Here is a 23,380-nt window from a genome sequence, read left to right as displayed (position 1 = left end):
TATTGTTAGTGCTTGAACACAGAGTAGATTAGTACGCTTGAAGTCTGTCTTTGTCTCCTGGATGTCAAAGCAAAGATATCCTTTTGTTGTAAACGAAAGCACTATGCTGTTGGATAAAGGAAGAGCCTTCTGACATTATATATAAATGATATATGTATATATTTAAAAAAAAAAAAAAGGGATACAAAAACCTTTTTTGGGGCACTCTACCTTACCAACAATAAATTTTGCACTATGGGACGTTCATGACGTGAGGAGGTAAAGTGTTGTTTGTGTTTTACTAAGCACAAGAGAGCTTGTACAGTATAGGATAAAAAAAAATAATAAAAAAAAAACTATTCAAGCTTCTGGTGATCAACCATATTCTAGAGAGGTTATCACTTCTTTTTGATACCATCACGCTTTCCTGACTTTTGTCCGAAGCGGGGGCCTGTCCATACACTCACACACTTCTATCCAATCTGGAACCTGGACGTACTGTACCAGCGGCCTGAAAGGCCTCCTTACCCACTTTGGGTGACAAGTCATGTGTATAATAAGTGTCTGGATCAATGAACATAGAATGCTTTAACTGGAAATGGCCCGCAAAACCAACTTAAATCTGTTACCATGTTAGAGAGACTGTGTCCTTTTGACTTAAACAATGTGTCGACTGTCTTGCGTCGACACGTTTTTGCCTTTGTGTGTATTTTAAGTGAAAGCACCCATGTAAGTATGGGAGGAGTACCCAGGGATTGTTAGCCAAAGTAGAGGATGACATGTTGTGTGCTGTAACTTTTGTGATCGCAGGAATATGCTAGAACATTTCAAAGGGAGGAAAAGCTGGTTTAGGGGCAGTGGTTGGAAGTGATTCAACTGGTCAATTCTCTATTTATTAATATTAATTACAATGCATTTCAAAGTCTGTCTACCTCACTTTAGCCCTCTAAAAAAAACCTTGCTTTTTTAAATTTGTCATTGATTAATCTGTGCAAACATTTAACCCATAAGAACCCCCCACCCACCCACCCACCCCGACCCCCCAAAAATGTAGATGAAAACCACAGGGTCCCCTTGCTCTCAGGTTCAGATGGAGTTATTTGACAGAGTGACTGATGGTAGCGGCTCTGGTAATGTGTGGTCAAAAGAAATAATTAGCTGTGCCCACATCTATGGCTTGTTGAGAAGTTGCATTTTGAATTTTAGTGTTTGTATACTGGTATGTGTGAGAGTGTTTTCATATAAATATATGAGAGTAAGAAATCTCTATGTAAATACCTACCCAAATGTTGACATTTATGATGTTTTGGACAGGTTCACCGCTTCTAATGTTTTTCTCACTTTCCCCCTTCATTCCTCTGTTCTTTGTGTAGTAAAAAATCACCCCAACTTTGTAGTTTAATGGTTGTGCATATGAATAACTGTTCAATTGTTATTTTTGCCTTTTGTTGTTTATTTACTGTCATTTTTCTTTTGTACAATAAATCATTTATTTAGCTTATGGGATTTGTTGTTTATTCACTGAATCGAGTGCATCTGTTTAACTCCTACCTGGATTGGCTTGCACCAGTTGTTCCTTCTTAAACTCTTCGTTACAAACAATGGATCACATCACTACTTGTATGTGAAACTGGTCGGTCAAAAAAGAAGAATAGCGAGAATTTTCACCTGATTCTGCAGTTCCTCAAAGTTCTATGACTGCTTTTATGTATTTTAGCTCATTGCAATGAATTTTTAACGGAAAAATGATAAATGATAAACCCAACGCAACCTGCCCAGCACCAAACAGCAGACAAAGTTAAGAGATTAGCTGGTGAACATAACGCAGTTTTTAACTGTTAAATACCCAGCTTTTACCCTCAGAAGTTAGTAGAAACCAAAAACAACACACATCAGGAGTGTGAATATTTGACTTATATTCATCAGGTGACTACAAACTCCTCTCTGTATTCATGCTAATGTTGCTCCGCATCTGCTACATGTGGAAATAGGTTGCCGTTAGCGAACAGGTAGGCTATATCTACTTAAAAAGTCGGTGTTATGTCAGTTTGTCTGCAGCTGGCTTTAAAACTGACCACAAATCAGTTGACATATTGTGTAAGCACTGTCTTAGCTAGTAAAGACTCTTTCTCCAGTCGAAAGCTATCAACCACAGGAAGATGCTGTAACAAGAGTTAGAAGTAGGCAGTTCAGAATGAGACCAAGCCAATTATGCTAACCTAACTTGATCAGGAACATTTGCTCTTATCTTGCTTTATTTTTGTGAAATATCGTGAAAATTTTCACGTTGACATCACTGCTAAACAACCTTTTGTGTGTCTGGTCACATGTATTGACCATCACTGAAGACTAAAACAGATAACGGATTAGCTATTATCTGTTTTACTCTTCAGTATAAACAGGTCATATATTAGCATGCTAAGGTCAGCTTTGTCAGTTAGCTAAGCAAACTTAGCTTCATTATAGTTCACTGCATGAAAATGTGAAAATTATTAATTCAAAACAGTTTGCACTATGCAAACTTCTTTCATAACATTATTTACAGCCTATTTGTACCAGGTGTATCTGTTTTGTAGCTAAGTGAACCAAGTGAGGAACTAACATTAGCTTGCTAATCTGACCTGTTTAGAATAAAAAGAGAAATAACATACATTCAACACACCTGACCCACTGTTTTATGTAAACTTTTGCAAAGTCTTTACCCGCTCAGGCATTCCTGAAATTGAAATGATACAACTGGATTTACTAAAGCACTAAATTGAAATTAGCTAGTAGTTACTAAGAATTTGGATTTAGTTAGTAATAGATTTACCTGTGCCTGGTGCAGCCCAGTCCAGTTCCTGGGTGTAAATACTTATGCTTGTGAGCAGCTGGTTTAACCAGCTCTATGGTCATAGAGCGCCCCCCCCCCCCAGGTTGATTTTGCATCTTGAGAAGCGCGCACACACACACATTACTTAAACCACCAGAAGCATCCTGATTCTTGGGAAACACTAACGGGCAGCAGAGGTGGCAGGAAGCAGATTCACCGTGAGGCTAATTGGTGAAAGAGACCGTTCGGAGGACAACGGTTTAGTGTTGGAGTTCGGGTTGCCATTATTTGGATGTCATATAAGATCCAGCCTGACCCAATTAATATGCCACCTGATAGGAGGGCCTCTCATCAACCTAATTTAGAGAATCAATAGGGGACAAATGAGAGTGAGAACGAAGCTCTTTACGGATGCAAACAGACAAAGACCACCCAGTACAAGCTCGAGGAGTCTGATGCCAGCAATGACATAAACCTTTTGACAAATCCTCACTTGACATAAACAAACATTCACACAGTCCCCTGCCCCTCAAGTGCATCAATGTGCCGTACACATCATCAGTCATACCCGCCCTACATAGACAAGGGAGGACATTGATGGATGTTTTTATTGTTTTGGCACATAAGCAGTAGTTGTACAAGTTGGACGTGAAGTGTTAGAGACTGAATGCTGCACCCAAAGCCTTAAGACTACTAACATGATGAACTCTGACCCAGCTTCATTAAATAAAGACTAAACTGTGCCATGGAGGCACTTGTGGAAGGAAAAAAAGTACAGTACAATGGGAATATTGGACATGTTACAAAGCCCTCAAGAAAGGCCGGTGGGGGCTGGGAGGATTTGGGAGGACCTTTATGGCAATTATAGCCATAAAGTTAAGAAAGAAGGTGAATTGGGGGCAGCTCTCAATAGCTTAAATTGCTGGACACAGTCATCAGTAACACCTTTTTGTCTGGCTCACTGACTGGCCGGTGTTTAGAGAGGGGAACTGTTCAGGGAAGATCACACACACTCTTATGGGACAAAAGAATCTCACATGACAATAAAATAAACTGTGGAGACACAAGATTTGAGTCCTGATGAGTCGACGCGACCAGACAAAGCTTATGAGATGTTTAAATCCTCAACAGTGAATGAGAGTGAACATAAGTGTGTGGATGATAATTATTGATCACTGAATTTGTGTTGCACTCTACTGTGCCTCAAAATAATAGGAAATATGTTTATTTTCATTTTTTTGTGGGGACAAAATGTATTTAGCTAACTCTACCTTCTCAAAGTGGATATAAAATCATGTTTTGGGAGAATAATGACAAAATATACATTACACTTTAAAAGTTCTTTTTGAAAGCAGTATCTCACTTGCTTCAACATGGATGTCTTGTCCTCACAGATGTCACTTCTGGTCACTGAGCTCACACTTATCAAATGTATGTGAGTTGTACTTCCAAAATCCCAACAAATGTTGTTTTAGTGCATTACAAGCTGTACTTAATATAAGAGGCTTTTATTCATTCTAGCAGCTCTAACAATTATAGGAAATCTTACTGTGATGTCTGGAAGAATTTTTTTTAACATGAACAGACCACTTTGAAGAAAGCTCTCTGCTCTCGCACCCTGTGAATGACAGCTGTCACTCTTTTGTGCTCCCAGCGCACCATCTGGTTTGAAGCGGACGATTGCTGGCTCTGCTATAGATGGTGTTGAGGTGCAGTCCGGTGGGCCTGGCTGACACTCCTGCCTGCCTTGCCCGGGCATGTTACTTTACCATTCCCACTGATCTGAGAGTATACCTGAGGACAGGATGCCCACCCCTACCCTGGAGGATTTCCATTCTGACAGCCAGACCCCAAAAAGGAAGCAACAAAGGTCATAATTACTCTCACATCAGTACATCCTCTTAGTGGTTCACAGTTTCTATGCAGCGGGGCTTTTTCAGTTTGATTAATACAACAATATTAGTGATTCAACAGTATTTGAACCTAAATCTACTCATGATGGCCAGTAGTGCTTTGTAAACAAATTCATTTCAAATAATAGTGAGGCAAGTTTATTATAACATGAAGGAGCATCTTTTAAGTTTTGATTTAATGTGACAATCATGTCTTGTTTTGATACATTTAAGTTTAGCAAAAATAGCAGAACTCCGTATTGATTCTCAATATGACATGACACGAATAATTTGTCAATGCAATCATCCAAATGAGGGAAGACTTTTTAAAAGCAACAAAAGTCGAGGCTTTCTCATCTTCAATCTTTGCATCTGTTGTTTCCTTGTCACAAAAGAGAGAAGAATGCATTTAAAAGTGCCATACAATTATCTTACTTATATCCACATGTATAGTATGTGTAGATATTCTCAAGACAAAACACAATCTTAAAATATTGTGAGCATGTTACTTGAAATATAAAAAACACAGAAGTTTTTAGAGGAAGGTTTATCAAAGAGGACAACATAAACCAACAGACTCCTTCGTGCAGGTGTGTAAAATAAGAAGTGAATTCTCTCTCTGGTTCACACAGGTACGTCCTAATGATGACTGAAAACATGAAACACCAGCTTCTCCTCTGCTAATAACGGCAATCTGCACATTCCGTCCACTTATTTTGAATGCTCCTCACAGCAGTGTGTGATTACTTGAAAGTCAGTCGGACATCTCTCTTTTGGCAACAACAGGAATCAGCCCAAGAGTGAAAAACAAAACCTTTTGTCCCACGCTGTCGTCCTGCCGTCCTGGTAATAATCCTAAATCTGCCTTGTTTTTGGAACAACATCTGCAATCTGTAGCACGATTATAATTGCATATTAATACACAGAATTATCACATGCAGTGCTTTTAATATTAATGATGTTATTAGGTAAACCGCGAGGAGAAGAAAACAAACAAATGCAAAGACACAAACAAACAAAAGAAAAACATCAGGATGCTCTTTGTCTGTCTGTGAAGCACTGGCAAAGTGTTTGGTTCTTCTTCTGAGTTGTTTCACATCAAATTTGGATGATGCAATAAAAAACAGGAAGGTTATACGAGGACACAGCTGCACTCCCTCTCTAATGTGGTAGGGCTGGACACACTGAAATATTCCAGGTCACTGATCAAACCTCCAAAAACACTCCCCTCCATCAAATCAGTCTTCAGCCTCCTTCACACACATCTGAATTTGTTGTGCAAGAAAATGACAAAACAAACACACAGAAATACTTTTCTAATGTTTTAACATTAATGCACTCGTTCTCCATGTGTCATATGCACCTGGAGGCACAGATCATGGATGGTATTATACTTTCATATACATATTTGCCTTGTATACACATATTTGAATCCAGGACACTTTTTAGTTTTTATCATTTTAGACAGAGTTTCTTGTATTATTTACAATCTTCAGTTTGGTTGACATGTAAGATGAATTGCGAAAGGCTTTCACAAATATCAAATTTATTTTTTTATGTAGCATTGATGAATATTTTCTTTTACATTAACTCTTTTTAAGATTATCTTTTTTCTTTTAATTTCATGTGAAACACTTTGAATTTGCCTCGAGTTTATAAATTGTGCTATAACCTGTAAATGAATTTGCCAGTAAAAGATCACACACATCATGAGAATGAAGTGAAAGACTAAAAAAAAACCATCAGAGAGGAAGAAATGGACAATTAAGAAGTAATGCTCCACTGCTCCCAGATAAAATTCATAATTTTCATCTGTTTCATAAACCTTGCCAATTGTAATCCCAGTATTGCAGATTTTGGGTTTACTGAAACAAGGCAGCAAAAACAGCAATAATGAGTTGCCAAAATATAGAAAACTCAGGGCAGAGATGCCGTCGGTTACAGTGCTGGCCAATAAAAAGGGGTTGTGGATTTCTTTGAGGCCTGAGCAGTCAGTGAAAGGCACTGTGGGGTCTCCATAGTTCACATGGCAAACTCTCAAACACCCACGGGGGGGTTGCCCTCCCTCTCTCCCCTGTCGTGCCTTAACTGAGGCTAGTGTTGACACAGTGCTGGCCAATCTAATTTTGATTGTCAGGAGCAAGGAATGGTGATCCTCCCCCCGCCCCCCTGAGATCATCAAGTTCATTTCTCTGGCTGCATAGGGATTTTTTTCCTTTCGGCCCCCCAACCCCTCCATCTCCCCATCTCCCCACCACTAGAACAATATTCAGCCGTTCCTGGGCCTCTCAGAGTGAGCTCACTGGAGTTAATCTCTCAGGCCTCTCTCCTCTCTATTGCTGCCTCTCTCTCACTCGCACTCTCTCCCTCTCTTTCTATTCAAAAAGCCATTGGAGAACAGCTTGAATTAGTGACAGTTATTATTCAGACTAATGAGTAAAATCTCAAAGGCAACAAAAGTGGACTGTGACGTCGGCTATAACAGCATTCATAAATCATTCATTCTTGGCAAGAGGGATTTATCAAGAAGTGGGTGACAAAATATATTTTCTACAATTTATAAGGTTTTGATAATTGAACACAGCGGTGGGGACAAGAAAGCCAAACAAAACAGCAGTTATCTGTTGTGCCAGTGTGATGTATTTACAGGGAAATCTGTGAAATATCACGCAGCCTTCATTGTTTTCCCAGATCTGTACCATCAGAAAAGACAGATGGCCTTCTGCACCTTTGTTTGTGGGTGTGTGCGTGCATGTGCGTGTGTGTGTGCACGTGCACGCATGTGCCTGCACGTCTCAGAGACCAAGGGAGTGAAGAAGGTCAGGGTTATCGACAATATTATTTTACATTTGAATGCTTTTTTTTTTTTTTTACTCAAAATCTCATTTTAAATAACACAATCCCAGATATTCACTAAAAAAAAATAGTTGTCTTTTCTTAATGAATGATATCTGACCATTTCTATGAACTAAGATTCATTCATTATTCATGCATTTTAGTATGCATGACGAGTTAATGCAAAAAAAGGGTTACTTAATGTCTTTTGTGTGGTGCAGAAAGAGGGGGAAACTGCACAGTGACAAACTATGACATTTGGTGGACACTTCTGTGAGTCAGTGTAATCAAATTCAAGCAGTCGCAGACATTAAGGCAGACATTAATTTTCTCAGTGAATTCCAAGCCAATGAGACGCAGTGACAGTCCAGCAGCGAGCGGCTTTGTGCTGTAATTAAAACCGAGACGTAATAACAGTGAAGAAATTAGGCAACCGAAAATCAGTTGACATAAATGGATCAGTCAAGCCAACTGCATAAAAAGGTAGCGTCAAAGAATAATGAAGATGATCCATCATAATGCTCTGTAACCATTTGCTGACATTATTTAAATGCTGACATTTGAATAATTTCCATATTAGCCATCAATAAATATGACACTTCAAGTAAACACTGCAGATTAATATTTGCCTTGTTATAGCTCAATTGTTTTCAGTGTCTTGTGAAATGTTGCATAAAGTAGCAGAAAACTTGGAACTTGCAGGAATTGTACCTTCACAGCTTTGGATGCAGTATAACAAGTTGGCCAGATGGGGGCAGTACAACTAAAGGTCAAAGTTTAAGTTGAGTCTCAAACACTCTTCAGTTTTGTTTAATGCTGCCTTCACTCTGACATCAATTTCTAAAGGTTCAACATGTTTTTTATCAGCAAAAGTTGAGGAGTTGCTCTGTTAGCTTTCCATCACTCACAGTTTTTACATCTGGCATAACTTTATAGCACAAATAAATGAATTAATACGTGAAACTTGTCTGAACCCAATATTCAGGCATGATGATACAGTGATCGTTGAAAACCATAAATCATTATATAGACACAAAGCCAGGAAATCTGTGTAATTATGTCTGTATTTATAGAACTCTCTTTGGTATTAACCAACAACCACAAACAGTATGAGTGTGAGAATAGTGTCAGTGACGACTTTGAACTAGAAACAGGAAGTTTGACAAAATTAATTAGCAACTTAGGAAGTTTATCAGACTGAGAAAGGTTTGTTAAAAGAGTTTAATCTCTGTAAATGTCAGCCCACTTAAAATAGTTTGAGAATGCAGCTTGACACTGATTCAAAATAATGAAGTGTGCTTTTAAACCTTCAAGCTCTCAAAATCAGCAAATAACAGTTTGCACTTGAGCTGAGAGCACAACTGCAGGTTGTCAGAAGTAATCTTGAAATCACAGAAAACAATTTCGAATCGAAAGATCAAAGGTGAAAGGTCAAAATTATTCTATCAGGGGTGGCGGGTTCACTGAGGGGGACAACTGACCAAACCAGGGCCCCCGCCATCAAAAAAGGAAAAAAGAAAAACTAGATTCAGATACATATTCCTGTCTATATTTTGTCTATACACATGGCTCCTTTGTGGTTAAAGAAATGCATGTTTAAAAACTAGAGACAGGGTGAATATTTAAGAGGGGGTAGGGTGGTGTGTTTGGCGTAGGTGCATGATTTGCAAGCTGTCAGATGACGGCCTTGTGGATGAAGAGCAGTAGGCCCCCATTCTCTGTCCGGTGCTCGGTGCTCCCCACCCCCTCACTCAAACGCCTCTCCATACCCCATGGGAGGAGGTCTGTTGCACTGTGGCCACACTAAATCAACATCGTCCTAATGAGGTGTCACACTTGACCCCCAACAGCCTCAGACCCTCACATGGGTGTCAGAGCCACAATGAGCGACCCTCCATCTCCAGCGCCTGGCTGACACATTTTGATTCATGAGAGAGCCTGGGCCCTGTCAGGTCAAAATTACCCCTATCAAAATGCCACCATCAACACATTCATCAACCCTCCCTCTGAATCCGCCCTTTTTTTTCTCTTGAAAAAAACAATCCCTCTCCAAAAACCAACAACACTTCCCTGCTTGTGCTCTGCATGCGTCCGTGCCCTCTGACTCCCTGAGAGCACATTTGCACACAATCACACCTCGAAACACCTTACGCACAAACCGCATGTTCTCACTGATTGTCTCTTACTGCAGCTAGCAGTGACACGTCTGTCTATCATTGGTCGGGGTCCAGCCTTCTGCTCCTAATGGTTCTCTGAGTGATGAACTCAGTGTCCCCCAGGTGTTGGTGAGCCTGTCCTCTGACCTACTGACCCAAAACACTCAAAATGTGAACAGGTCCTCACAGTTAATAACAAAACTGAGGACGAAATCTTTGTGGCCTGCCCCACTGAGTCAGAGCAGAGAGAGAGACAGACAGTGCTTACTCATAACAGGAGGTGAGACACGTTATCTTCACATGTTAGAAGCGCAGGCAGTTCAATCAGCTCAGTGTGCCAAAGATAGCATGTGACAGGTTTTGATTGTGACCATACTGACATGAATCATGGCAAGAAAAAACACATGCGGGCTCATCTCCACTACTCAGAAACATGCATAAAACTATCGAGATGAGGATTGACTTCAGAGGGAACCTGGCCACTCTTCCTCCCCCGGAGATCAGCTCCTTCATTGTGAACACAGCTGAGACTTCCCAGGATCACCCGGGGACGAGATCATCGCCCGCCTAATCAACTCAGCCCCGGCAGGAGCAGATGCTCTTCGCCATTCAAATGAGGAGGATCAATGTCAACAACAAATCCTTAGCCTGCTTCGTGGATCAATAATCGAAAGCCTTGTCACATCCTTCTATACAGTTTGGTACAACCTTGTACTTCGTTTTACAAGGACAAGCTATAACATGGTGGCCCCTTGCTGAGAAGATCATTTACTGTCAGCTGACACTCTGCGGCAGCCATCTGCTCCAAAAACTTTCCCCTGGGAGATGAGGGCAGTCCAGTAAGACCAGTAGACCCATCAACTGACTGGTCTAGTCTTCAGCCCCTGCAAATGTCCATGATCTCATCGTCATTATCATCCAAGGAGGATGTGAGAACTGTCAGTATTTATTACTTCAGCTATCAGCTATCCTCATGCAGTTTTGCCACAGTGCTATAATAATTCATTATTCACACTTCAATGGCCATCTGTAAGGCTTCAGTGTGAAATGTCCATGGTCATGAAGATTATTATGTCGGGTTGACAAGTTTGAGATTCATCTGGGCGGCTTAAAACAGTAAGGAAAGGTATGTTCACATCATAAGAGCGCCAACAAAGACAAAGTAAGAACAATATTTATTGTTGAATGTACAATATGTCTCTAATGAAGCTCGTTATGAATGGGTCATAAACTGGAGTTCATGTAAAGTGTTAATGAAAAGTAATAAAGCTGTAAGACGTTACGACCCGACACCAATAATGTTAATGTAGCAAAGCAAAGGTCCCTCGTGCCTCATTAGTGTCCAGATCTAAGTAGGTAATTGTAATGACATGATAATTAAGCCAATGTAGCATTTATTACACCATCGACTGTCATCATGTTTGAAGAACCCAAAGTGTGGGTGCAGAAATGCTGCGCCTGCTGTGAGAGTATTCTGACAGTTTTGGGCTTTAACGGTTAAACTTGATGAGGTATCTTTTGTGCTTTGTGTGAGTATATGTCTGCTGCTAACTAATTGGCAGCACAAAGCATGCATGAAAACAGTTTCGTACACTGTCCAATTCATGCTCTTTTTTGACAAATTAATCCATTCATTTGATTGATATATGTGACTGTGGTGAGAGATCACAAATGTCTACGTGGGGGCCAAAAAAAGTCTTCTCTTCTTTTATTTTGCTGAGGTGAATTACTTGCATTGACACCAGTGCCTGTGATGTGGCTGGCAGCGTGAGTTTCGGCTTTTTAAGAAGGCTGCAACAAGTTCCTGTTCACGATGTGCTGCAGGATGCCAGACTTAATGTGGAAAAAATCTACAAGCCATATAACACCGTTTGCAACTTGAAAATCTCTTCTGCCTTTGTGATATACCCTGGACAGCATCATTTGTATTCATTACAACAAGTTATGAGTTTGTAATTATTTTCTTTCAGATCTGTGTGGGGGACAGTGAACAGTATACTGAGTACATTATCAACCACAAAGGACAGATTTGAGGTGTTATTATCGCTGAAGACAAATCACACCTGACAAAACAGCATATTCCTCCACAGTGCCAAATCACACAATGCCTTTTCAGTTTTATGTCCTATGTTTCGTGGTCTTTCACACTCCTGCCACCAGCTGCCAGCAGCGCTCCAGCAATAATGATTTTCTAACTCAATAATTGAACCATCGTATCTCCCTGCCATCACAAACCTGATCCAGCTGCAGGGTAACTGGCTTCTCTCAACGCTGCTCATTAAGCTCTCATGTGGAGTCAACAGCAGATGAAACATGACTCCTCTCTGAGTAGTTAAAGCCGTGTGTTTACTAAATGCTCTGAGATGGGACGATAACCTGCAGCCGACTGGAGGCTTTAGGTTTATGTCAAGTCAAGTCAGACACAGAAACAACAGGAAAACAAAGAGAATAAAAAAAACTTAAGTTATACGAACAACTAAAGGATGAAATAGTCTTGCTCCATTGTTTCAGTTGAACCTTGTCTTACACACTTAGCTCAACTCATTTCTGTGCCATCCACATAATCTTTCATCGCCTCCACAGCGCAGCTTCAAAGGCTGATGTCCTAAAAACGAGCTGATCAAACTCACCTCAAGCATCCTTCACTTTTTTTCACTGAAATGTGTTTTGCAATGATCATCCTGTTGTGTTTCAAAGTTTTTGCACTGTTGTGAAATTGTTGTACGGTAACATCTTCTTTTGGGTTTTTTTGTTTGTTTGTTTGTTTGCTTTGCTGTGATGCAGATTTAACAATGACATTCTTTAGAGAAATGACTCGTCGTGGTGTAAACACAGCAGCAGCAGAGCTTCCTTGCCAACATGTTGATGCAGCATTTGTAAAGAGGCCTCAGCAGAGCAGGGCAAAATGCTGGGAGGTAAAAGACAACAGAAACATCACATTAAAATAAATGGTGCACCTTAAATATGGGAATTGCTTCTCCTCAAAATGGCACTGTTTTATATGCACAAGCTGATTTATTGTCATTCTTTAACTCCCTGTGTATAGCTCTCATCATGGGGTATGAGCATTAAGGTGTTGCTCACATTTTACACATCCTGTGGTGTGTATGGAAACGCAGGAGTCATCAGAAAGTGGGTTAAAATTGTGACATTTTCGAACAAAGGGGGAACAGTTAAAAGCCCCTGAGCACTTAGAGTGACACAGAATGGAGGGCAGAGGCTGTGCAATCCTTTGTGTCAGAGGAACTTTTGATTTAGTTAAACAGCTAAAACAAGAACCTTTCACACCCAAACAATGGACTCCTTTTCTGAAACTTAGCACTCAACAAGCGAGGAGCAAATTGTACGTGTGTGTGTGTGTGTGTGTGTGTGTGTGTGTGTGTGTGTGTGTGTGTGCGGTGTGTGTGCATGTGCATGTGTGTGTGTGTGTGTATACAAGTGCGCACGTGTGTGCATGTGCCTTGTGTCTAACAATCACCCTGGCGCATACCACCCTTTCTCTCCTCAAATAAAAACAGAGTAAAAGGAAAAGAGAAATCATCCACTGTTGAAGTACTTTACGAGATCCTCCTCTCAACAGAAAAAGGACTAAGTATCCATGGGAATCTTAGCATGTTAGGGAGGCCTTTCTCCCTTCCTCTCATCCGCTCTCCCCCGCTGCACCCATGGACCAATGCAATTGTTTATTTTCTCCTATTGAGGCTGCTCCATTCACTGGCTCTCACATTTACTCTGCTCAATTGGAGTGAGACAGCACTTATTCGAGGAGAGGAATGTAGCGTTCCACTGACAGAGCAGCAAGAATGCAGAAGAAATAATTAAAACTTTTTAAAGGAAAAGGTACAGCTGAGCGTGAGGGAGAACGGCGTCAAACCGAACAATGCCGACTGACAGGATTTTCTGCTGTGATGAGTATATCCACACATCACCTTGACACTACAAAGTGAAGGAGTGTTTGAATAACGCACAATGTGAGAAAGTGGAGCAGGGATCCTATAAGGAGGTCATTCATTGGCCGTGCTTTCTTAACTGAAACTCCCTGCAGAACAATGCAGCGCTCTTGCGAGATGTGGCCTGTCTTCCAACCTCACTCCTCCCGGTTCAAGCACAAGAGCTGCGAGCTGGACCACAGAGTTCATTTCTCCTGAGGTCTGGTCTGTCTCGAGGAGGTGGCCGTAATGGCAGTCTCCTTCTCTGTAACAATGACTGCCAAAGTCTCCTCTGTCCCGTCCATCTCTGCTATCTCTTACCAGGGTGAACCTTCTCAGATGAAGACAATGAGCCTCAACAGAATCTGAGTCAAATCACACCATCCAGACTGACACCAGTGCAGTGTCTGGTAAAGATGAGCTGCTGACGCACAGTGTCGCTCTGTGGAGCAGTTTCAGGGTGCTTCTGCTTTGTTTCCATGGTAGTGATGGGTATTTTTTACAGTACGTGCCAGGCAGTTAAAGAAAAACAGCTTTATGTGTCACATTATTACCAACATCATCTGCTGCTGTACAGATGAAACATTTTTTGCTTACTCTGTCCTCTTCAGGTTTTTGCTACCTGGCGGCAGATTGGCAGTAAGGACAGTTTTATTTTGTACACCCTGAAAACAAAAAGTCGCCTCAATGGGCTTTATAATCTGCACAGTATATGACTTCCTCTATCCTTAGACCATCGATTCGGATTAGAAAATAACTCTGCAACAAAACTTCAGAGGGAAAAATTGGAAGAAAAGTCAGGAAAAGAAACAGAGGAGGGAAGTCTGTGCCAGGAAAGACATGCAATAGATGTTGTGTCTACAGATTCGACAAAAATTAAAAAAAAAAACACAGTGTGGAGAAACAACATTAGCAGAAGGAATAACCCCTCGCTCACAGTGCACAACAAAAAGCAAATCATACTTTCTCTGTACAATGATACACTATTGAGACCTGCACAAAAAGTTAGTACAAGTGCACGTGTTAAGAAAAGGTCACCAGTTCAAATCCTCACGTTAACTGGTGAGAGTGAGTAAATACAAGAACAGAACAGTTTCCATACAGTGTGTTTCACTGGAGCAGCTGACAGGAAGACGGCTGACTGACTGTCTGACCACGATCAGCTCTCATAGAGCCAGTGATAAATAAGAAAGAGGCATTTCACATGGACCCTGGATCATAGTTGCACATTAGAAAGCTTTACTCATGTAATGATATGTGAAAGCAATATGAAAGCTCTGTGTAATTTTGTCTCAAGTGTCCCGTCCTGTTACATGTTTTAAGTGTGACCTGGGTTAGGGACCGCAGATGAAGACTGACTTAAAGGTAACTCTGGTACATCAAACGATAGCATTCATGTTTATTATTGTGTATGATCCCTTAAGAATAAAATAATATCAATAAACAAAAAATATGTATAAGTACAACCCTGTCGTGGTGAAACTAAGACATTAAATAATTACTGGGGCCAGAACTCACTTTCACAGCACATAAAGCAGCTTCAAAATCAATCCAGCAGGATTTTATCTGATGCAAGGTGAGCAGAGACATTAAATTATACACAATATGTGCTGAATATAAAGCTGTCAAAAGATCAGAAACTGGGTTTGGATGGAGAATGGATGGATGAGTAGAGGAAATATTAACAATTGAATAGTTTGTAAATGGAGTCGAACTCTACTTGCTTCTTCCTGACTTGAAGCAGAAGCATGTTTTTACTGCTGAGAAGGAAATAATTCTGAGCAACTCAAACGCTTTCCTTTGCAGAAGAACCACAGACAGCCTGAAATCAGGCAGGAGGTCGCCACACTGAAAACAGAGGTAAATCTTACCTGCCCCCTACTGGTCACACACAGCTAATACACTACATTACAAGAAAGGAGGATAATTCACGTCAGGTAGGAATCTGTCTTCTTCTATATTTGTAATGCACATGTGACCACACATCTATTGAGCAGCCACACACTCACACTCACACACACGCACACTCACACCCACACACAGTTGTGTTTCCATCACTTTTGGAGAATTTACATTAATTTCTTGGAGACTTACTCTAACCTTAACCCAAGACTTCACTCCAAAATGGATTGATTTTCATTATGGGGGCTTGATTTTGTCCTCATAAAGTCGTCAAGGCCTCTCAGTGTGACTGCACTTAAGTACGATTTTGAGGTACTTGTACTTCACTGAAGTATTTTCATTTTCTGCTGCTTTTTTCTTCACTACGAATAAGAGACAAATATGCTACATTTTACTCCACATTTATTTGATGCCTTTCATCACAAGTTACTTTAATAATGCTAAATATAATCAACAAATAAATTATGATGTATAATTTATTATTGTGGATGAAAATATGTCTCACTTTTACCAGCTGCAATATTAATATAATGTACATCAAGCATAATTGCATTAATGCATCAAGAATTATTATCAAGAATTATAGCATAGCATAATTATAGCATATCATTCTACACAATAAGTACTTTGAGTGTATTTTGGTGTTATATACTTTTACTTAAGTATAATAAGAAAGAGCTTTTACTTACAACATAACAGAACACTTCTATACTGCTGCTACTTTTACTTTAAGTTTATCAATCTTTATTTATAGAGCACTTTTCATACATACAATGTAGCACAAAGTGCTTTATGATTTAGTTTAAAAGATTGCATTGGCTCCCTGTTACACAGCCTGCTGTGCCCATGTTGCCATAATGTGCTATAATATCACAACTTGGTGTCTCACCCACCATCAAATCATGATGTCTGTCTGACTGACTTAAATCAGATGTGAGAGGATACTGAGAGGAAGTTTTCACAGACAGTCAAAGGCAGGCACCGCTGCGTGGTGAGAGGAAGAGAGCTGAAATAGCATCTGTATTTTTCTCTGTGGTTTTCACATGTAATATCAAGTAGTTAACCGCTCTGACGAACCAGCAGCTGCACTGCAGAGCCGGTGTGTGATCTCTCAGAATGGATGCCTACGCTGATGATCAATCTTACTATTACAATTACAGCGAGAACTATACTGATGATGGACTCTTTACTTTGGACATAGAATGTCCCAGCTCCCATCTTCATGGCTCCAACATCTTCCTGCCCATCATGTACTACATCATCTTCTTCACAGGCTTTTTTGGCAACCTCTTTGTCATCTCAGTCGTGGGCAGAAATGGTAGGAGAGGTGGGCGTCTGGTGGACACATTTGTTGTCAACCTGGCCCTGGCCGACCTCATCTTCGTCCTCACGCTGCCTCTGTGGGCCACCTCTGCCAGCCAGAACGGCTACTGGGATTTTGGGGATTCTGGGGACCTGCTGTGCAAGCTGAGCAGCTACATCATTGCTGTGAACCGCTTCTCCAACATCTTCTTCCTCACGTGCATGAGTGTTGATCGCTACCTGGCTGTGGTGAAACTGATGGATTCCAGGTACCTCAGGAGCAGTCGGTGCATTCGTGCCACTTGTGCTGCGGTGTGGTTGAGCTCCCTGGTGCTCGGCATCCCATCCCTGGTGTACAGAAGAGTGGAGCCGTCCAGTGATGGAGTGTCCTGTGTGGAAGATAACAACTCGTCTTTTTTTCTCAGCCTGAGCCTGACCATGGCCTTACTCACCTTCGTTTTTCCTGTGTTGATCATCGTGCTCTGCTATGGCACCATTATCCTGCATCTCAACAAGCACTGTGTCACTGCTGGAAATCCTCGAACCGAAGCCCGACGCAGACACTCCCTCAAGATGGTCTTCTCTATCATAGTGGCCTTTGTGGTATCCTGGCTGCCCTTCAACATTTTCAAAGTCATCGTAATTGGCTCACAGCTCCTGAGTGTTGATTTGAGCTGTGAAGCTCAGTCATGGCAAAGAAACGGCCTCCTCATCTCGTGTTGCCTGGCCTTCCTCAACAGTTGCGTGAATCCAGCCATTTATTTTTTCCTGGACCACCACTTCAGACGACGGGCAGAGATCCTGTACAAGACCTGCATGGGAAAGCCAAAGTCACTGCAGAGCCAGAACTCTTCAGCTTCATTCACCAACGCCGGCACTTCAGAGAGCTTTGGAGCAACTGGTGGGAGAACTCAGATGTTTGAGTAGGTGAAGAAGACACAACTCTCTAACTTTGAAGGTAGTAAAATTATTGTTCTGCTATCTTTTAAGATCTATGGGACAACTTGTCAGGTCTTGTGCATATTTCTCTTGAGAGATGTTTAAATATGAAGTAAAACCAGCTACATGGCAAGAAATCATGGCAAGCTATGTAGCCTGATGTTTTCTTTTGTCATTTATTTGCTTTAAGCTAATTTTCTGCAAGTATTAAACCTGCTCTTTATACTCATCTTAATATACCATATAGTACATTGTTGATATATGAGCATTCACTCATTTTTTGTTCGTGTGAAAATCCTCCACATTTTGTTGCATTTGTAAAGTGCAGTTGCATTAATTTACAAGTTTACGCATTATTTTAAAATTTGTAACATCACTGATAAGTTGCATTTTTTCTAAAGTGTTTGATATATTAAAAGAAATGGAGCATGAATAAGGTTACAAAATGTCATGAAATCTATGTATTGTTGCATTTTGAAAATGTGTATTTGTAACATAAAACTGGTGTTTTGTATGTTCTTTTTAATTTGTGATTCTACTAAGGTGAAACCTGTTTTTCATGATGATGAGATACCTTAGAGAATAAAAAAAACAAAACAAGACTGCTCAACTGACTTTTGGCACATTTCACCACACTGTGTATTGATAACTGATTTAATTGTATGAGAATATACAATAGATGTCACACCCCAAAGGTTTATAACAAGCTTTTCAATAAGTCAAATCCAGAAACTAAGGACTGATTTAAATAAAATAACCAACCTATTGCACCTACACAGCAAGTGCAAAAAAAGCAAGTCTCAAGTGAGCTTTTCTGGGACAGAAAGAGCGTTCACCTGCACTCGCAGCATATAAAGCCGTGCGACACAGATGCAAAACCACATTTAGCTCCCTAGCAGACAGCGCAGTATCTCCAAAGTGCAGCCAAGACAATCATGTTTTTACTAAAAGACTAAATTAGAGTCGAGTCTTGACATTAACAAAAAGATTCTGGTAATTTTAGTCAAGTTTATGGAGATTTTGAAAAAAAATAAAATAAAATATGCGAAACATTTTTCCAGCATTATTGAACTCAATTTTGTCATCACCCCTCAGCTGTAATTGCTTTACTTTCCCAGGGCACAAAGTTATAATAGAATTTTCTATATTGTCATTGTGAAGATAATTGATGTGTCAGAATCAGGGTTAATACAGTAATTGTGAGTTTGTGTGATAATACAATAATGCCCCAAAATAATATCAGCCCTGGGTATTCCAGAGATATTTTATTCTTAGAAATGTGAGCAGAATAAGATAATACAGCAATATTTTTACAGCTATCAGATGGCACATTTTAAAGCAACGCGTGAATGCGATGAAGTACCACAGTAAAATCATCTGCATTTAATTGTCTCTACCTACGGATGTGTTGATTGAATTTAATACATGCTGCTTTATAAAAGTAGCAGGTGAAATCAAATGTAACAATGACCACATATTTTGCAAGTTTCATATCATTTTCAAAGCTGTACTTCCAGATGAATGCAGTGGGACTTGACCTCCTCGTCAGGTTTGATCTCGCCTTTTAAATACACCGCTGACTGTTTCACTTCGTGTTCTTTGTGGGTGCTTTGACTGACAGTGTTTAGCATTTTCTGGGCATTGCAGAGTGCACACAGAGCTCAGTAAATAAAAGAAGCCCTTGTGCAGAATCTTTCTTGAAACTGCACGTTAGGTGTGAACTATGAGGTCATTATGATTTCAAATTGTCACATGTGAGCTTTGCAAAGGAAAACAAGAAAGCAAAGAGTAACGTGAGAACGAGAGTCACACTTGTTAAAGACACTATAGTGCCACCCAGAAATCAACCAGCAACAGGAAACAACAGCTAATAGAGTGGAAGAGGGAAGACATTTTCACATGCTATCAAACAGTGTTACAAAACTTGAAAAGGGGCCCACCCAGAGGTTTACTTAAAAAAACACATTCAACAAAAGCTGCCAGGCCTCAACTTACAGCAAGACAAACAACTGGCAGCTCAAAACTGACAGGAGGACTACATGCAAAACATTCGTATAAGAACTTCTTTACTGTCTGATAAGCAGTCACTCACACTTTACTGCTAAATGCAACGTCTGAGAAATCAGAGGTATTCACATGAGTGTTATGGGGGAAGTCAGGTATTTGAAAGTTCAAATGTTCATGTGTGCCCACTTGTTTTTCAGTCCCATGCTGTGTGTGTCATTTATCAAGTGGGTTCAGGGAACCAGGTTAGGTGCCAGGCCGTATGTGCAGGAATTTCCCCTCTCCTGCTCGAAAAAAGCAGTTTCAGAGAGCAGCTTTTCTCACAGCGCTGTTTCGACACGATCACAAATCACCCCGCAGGTCATGCAGATGATGAACATTATGTCGCTGTCACACTGACTGGCAACATGTTTTTTAAATGAATGCATGAACAGTAGACAGAGTAGACAAATGACTGGTATTTTACGTTGATCTCTATTTTCAGTGGCTCATATTATTTTTTGAGGCTTTAGATTTTGATGTTATTTTTTCCATATTTGAAAAATTGAGGGAGGCAGACATCAAAAAAAGAGAATGGAAAGCTGCACACCCATAACTGTGATGCATTTACATAAGCTTGTAAAGATCGGCGTTTCAGAGTCCAGCCCTCTTCAGGAGGAGTACACACTGATTTTCACAAGTAAATAAATGCACCAGAGGTATGAGTGTGTGGGTTTCCATTCTCGGTTCTTAAATCTTACCAAATCATTAACATTTTAAGTTTAAGGAATCTGTTTCCACCGTTATTTTAGATTCATGAGAGAATTGTGCTTTTTTGTCTTTATTGTGAAGTTGACCATGTTAATGGATTTCACTTTAACCTGAGAACAGAGCAGCTCAAGCTTCACATTCACACGCACACATACACACACACGCACACCAATGGCAGGGGAAATGTGGCCAGACTGCTCTGAGGTTTAGTAAACAGGACACCAGCTGCTCATTTTTGCAAACTGAATATTTTACGAAGATGAAATGCGATAATGCTGATATATGTAGATTCAGTTTCGCTGTGTTTTGTTTTTCATTGATTTATGCAGCAGTTTGAATCTGTGAGTTCAGCGATGTCGTTGTGATAGTGATGTTAAATGTCAAGTGGATTAAAACAAGAACTTGAAAAAAATTGTTAGGTCAGTTGTTTGCAAATGTTGAGGGTTCGTGTGGTTTATAGAGCCAGTTTAACACAGACAGGCTTTATGTTGCCTCAGCTTTATCAAGGCCTGACTGGGTGTTTTATTCAACATGATGACTTTTCAATAAAGGAAATGCAAATCCAAACTAAATTATTTTAAAACATGTATTTGGCACGTTCTGTTCTTTTTTTGATATTTTTCTTTTCAGAAATATAATCTGAATTTCTCAATTAATGGCAAAACGCAGTAGCTATGGCAGAAATGTTAGTTGTTAAGGATAAAAATCTGTCAGTGAATGGAATGACTCAACGGTTACTCTGCCAGTCTCGTACACACAAAGTGAAAGGTGTGACCTCGGCACTCAGACTTTTCCAGTGGGTGAGCTGTCAGTCAGTTTCTGTTACTGTTTAATGCTGACACTATAAACCGGTCATGTTCTCAGACAACTATTACAGCTCTCTCTTCTGTGGTTGTCAGCCTCTCATTACAAAACTGATTTTCAGAACTTAATCAGTGAACATGAACTGACCTTAAACTACAAAAAATGAGTATTCCAGCTCTTAAATCAAATAGTTACATGTCTGTGAAATCATAAATGATCCAATGATATTTAGATAATAAACATATAAACCTACAGGTTCAGCTGGAGGTGGGTATATTGATGGTATATTGACACATTGACAGAGAATTTGTCTGTCTCGGGTTTTGCTGCAGCTGGCTGAGACTTGGGTGGGTATGACCATAGCTAATGGTGGCCAGCGTCACACAGATATTGTTGTGTGGTTAACATTATTCAGCCAGGTTACCAGTGTAATGACTATTGTGAAAGTGTTTCCCTTAATATCTACCATGTTCATATTATTATTTTTTCATCACTTACCTGATGTTTAAATTACATTAGTTTCCCTGTTTTAAAATCCAACTCAAGTCTACATGAGCTACACGTCATCTGTACAAAGGCAGCTCCCTGAGAGAAGTTCATGCTGAACGTTTGAAAGTCATGTATTTAAAATAGATATTTCATTTCTGTCTGTCCTGTGAATAAACCTGACATCTGGTACCTTCGATGGCATTTTGACAACAACTAACTGCCTGGGGAAAAAAACACAGATGTGGTTTAATGCTTTCTGACAATAAACAAGAAAAAAGGAAGGAAGTGATGACACACAAAAAACTTTTTTTTACTTTAGATGAAGACTTGATCCTCTGTTATGAGTTAACCAACGATTAAACGATTTAAAATGAGATGTATACGTGGAGGTCCAACACTCACATTGTGAGAAAACATTGTGCAATTTTAATTTGAACAGTTTCACATGTAATTACGTTTATCGTAATTTCAGTATCGAATCAGGACCATCAATGTGTTTTACTTTTAAAAAAACACTGAAATTAATCGCTTTAATGAGTTTTTTCATCAGAATTCCTCATGTGTTATCAACACATTTCACGTCATTAATCATGATGAGCGGCGTAGAATTTAGGCCAGACATGTGAAAAACTGATTCAACACTAAAAATTATGTATTGACAAATCAGAACAAATGGTTTTGTTGTGAATGTAAATATTTTGCACATTAAACACACACTACAGAGTAAAGTTAGTAGAAATTAGACAAAAATAAGCATGATCAGTTTCACCCTTTTAGCTGCATCTTTCATTGGATTTGTCATGAAATGATTTCGTGGCAAACTGCGGTCACAATAAAATTGGACATTTATGTATTGATCTCTGCCCGACTGTGTTTCTGTGGGAGGTCACGTGGTTTACAGGATTAAAAAATCTACGACTGCACTGCCTCCGCCTAGTGGCTGAAAAAAAAGAGTACAATGCCAATTTTGGTCTTCTTCAATACACGCTGCTCTGCTTGTTTAGAGAAAAGATAACTCTAGCCACGTCAGATAAATGATTACGTGCCTTTGACTTCAAAATCCACCGAACAACCATCCAGCTTTGTTTTCTGCCCGTAAACCGCCCACACAGCAGCGGAGAAGTGGATGACCCATGCAGCGTTCACAGCCCCTTCTTAAACTCGTGCTTTCTAGTATCAAGGCGTTAAATATATCTTGAAGCCCTTTTAAGTTCCACTAAAAGACAATATTGGCAAAGTCGCCCATAGAGGGACTGTTTTACATGGTGGCTGTTGTTTTATTTTTAGCAATCCAGTGATACATAGGTAGAACTTGCAACAGCAAAACAACAGAGTAGAGAAGTACAACAATTACATGAGCTGTAAAAAAATACCGTAATTGTTTCATTTAATGGTCATAGTGTCTTGTATTGACCACTTTCACCAAGGCGTAATTCTGCTTTACAACTTAACTTGATATGCATGCTTAATACGTCGCGCGTCGGAAACGCGGTTGCCATGGCAAATGCTTGATGTTGGTAGCTTGGTAATATTTTCGACAGCACGTGAAGTTAGCATAGCATTGCGTTACTCTGCCTGACTCTCGAG

At 40.0% G+C, this 23,380-nt stretch overlaps 1 protein-coding gene across 1 annotated transcript; it reads left to right on the top strand.

Moving 5' to 3' along the window:
• Nucleotides 1–16,517: 16,517 nt before the first annotated feature.
• On the top strand, nucleotides 16,518–18,038 carry gpr25 (G protein-coupled receptor 25). The gene has a single exon (XM_076750181.1). The coding sequence runs from the start codon at nucleotides 16,622–16,624 to the stop codon at nucleotides 17,732–17,734; it is 1,113 nt and encodes a 370-aa protein (XP_076606296.1). The 5' UTR covers nucleotides 16,518–16,621; the 3' UTR covers nucleotides 17,735–18,038.
• The last annotated feature ends 5,342 nt before the right edge of the window (nucleotides 18,039–23,380 follow it).

This window comes from Chaetodon auriga, chromosome 2 (assembly GCF_051107435.1).
Source record: "Chaetodon auriga isolate fChaAug3 chromosome 2, fChaAug3.hap1, whole genome shotgun sequence".
Lineage (NCBI taxonomy): Eukaryota > Metazoa > Chordata > Actinopteri > Chaetodontiformes > Chaetodontidae > Chaetodon > Chaetodon auriga.
Note: the sequence above shows the minus strand (reverse complement) of the source record. Positions and strands in the feature narration are given on the sequence as shown.

Excerpts from the sequence above, each read along its gene's own strand:
- gpr25 (XM_076750181.1), top strand. The coding sequence starts at position 16,622 with ATGGATGCCTACGCTGATGATCAATCTTACTATTACAATTACAGCGAG.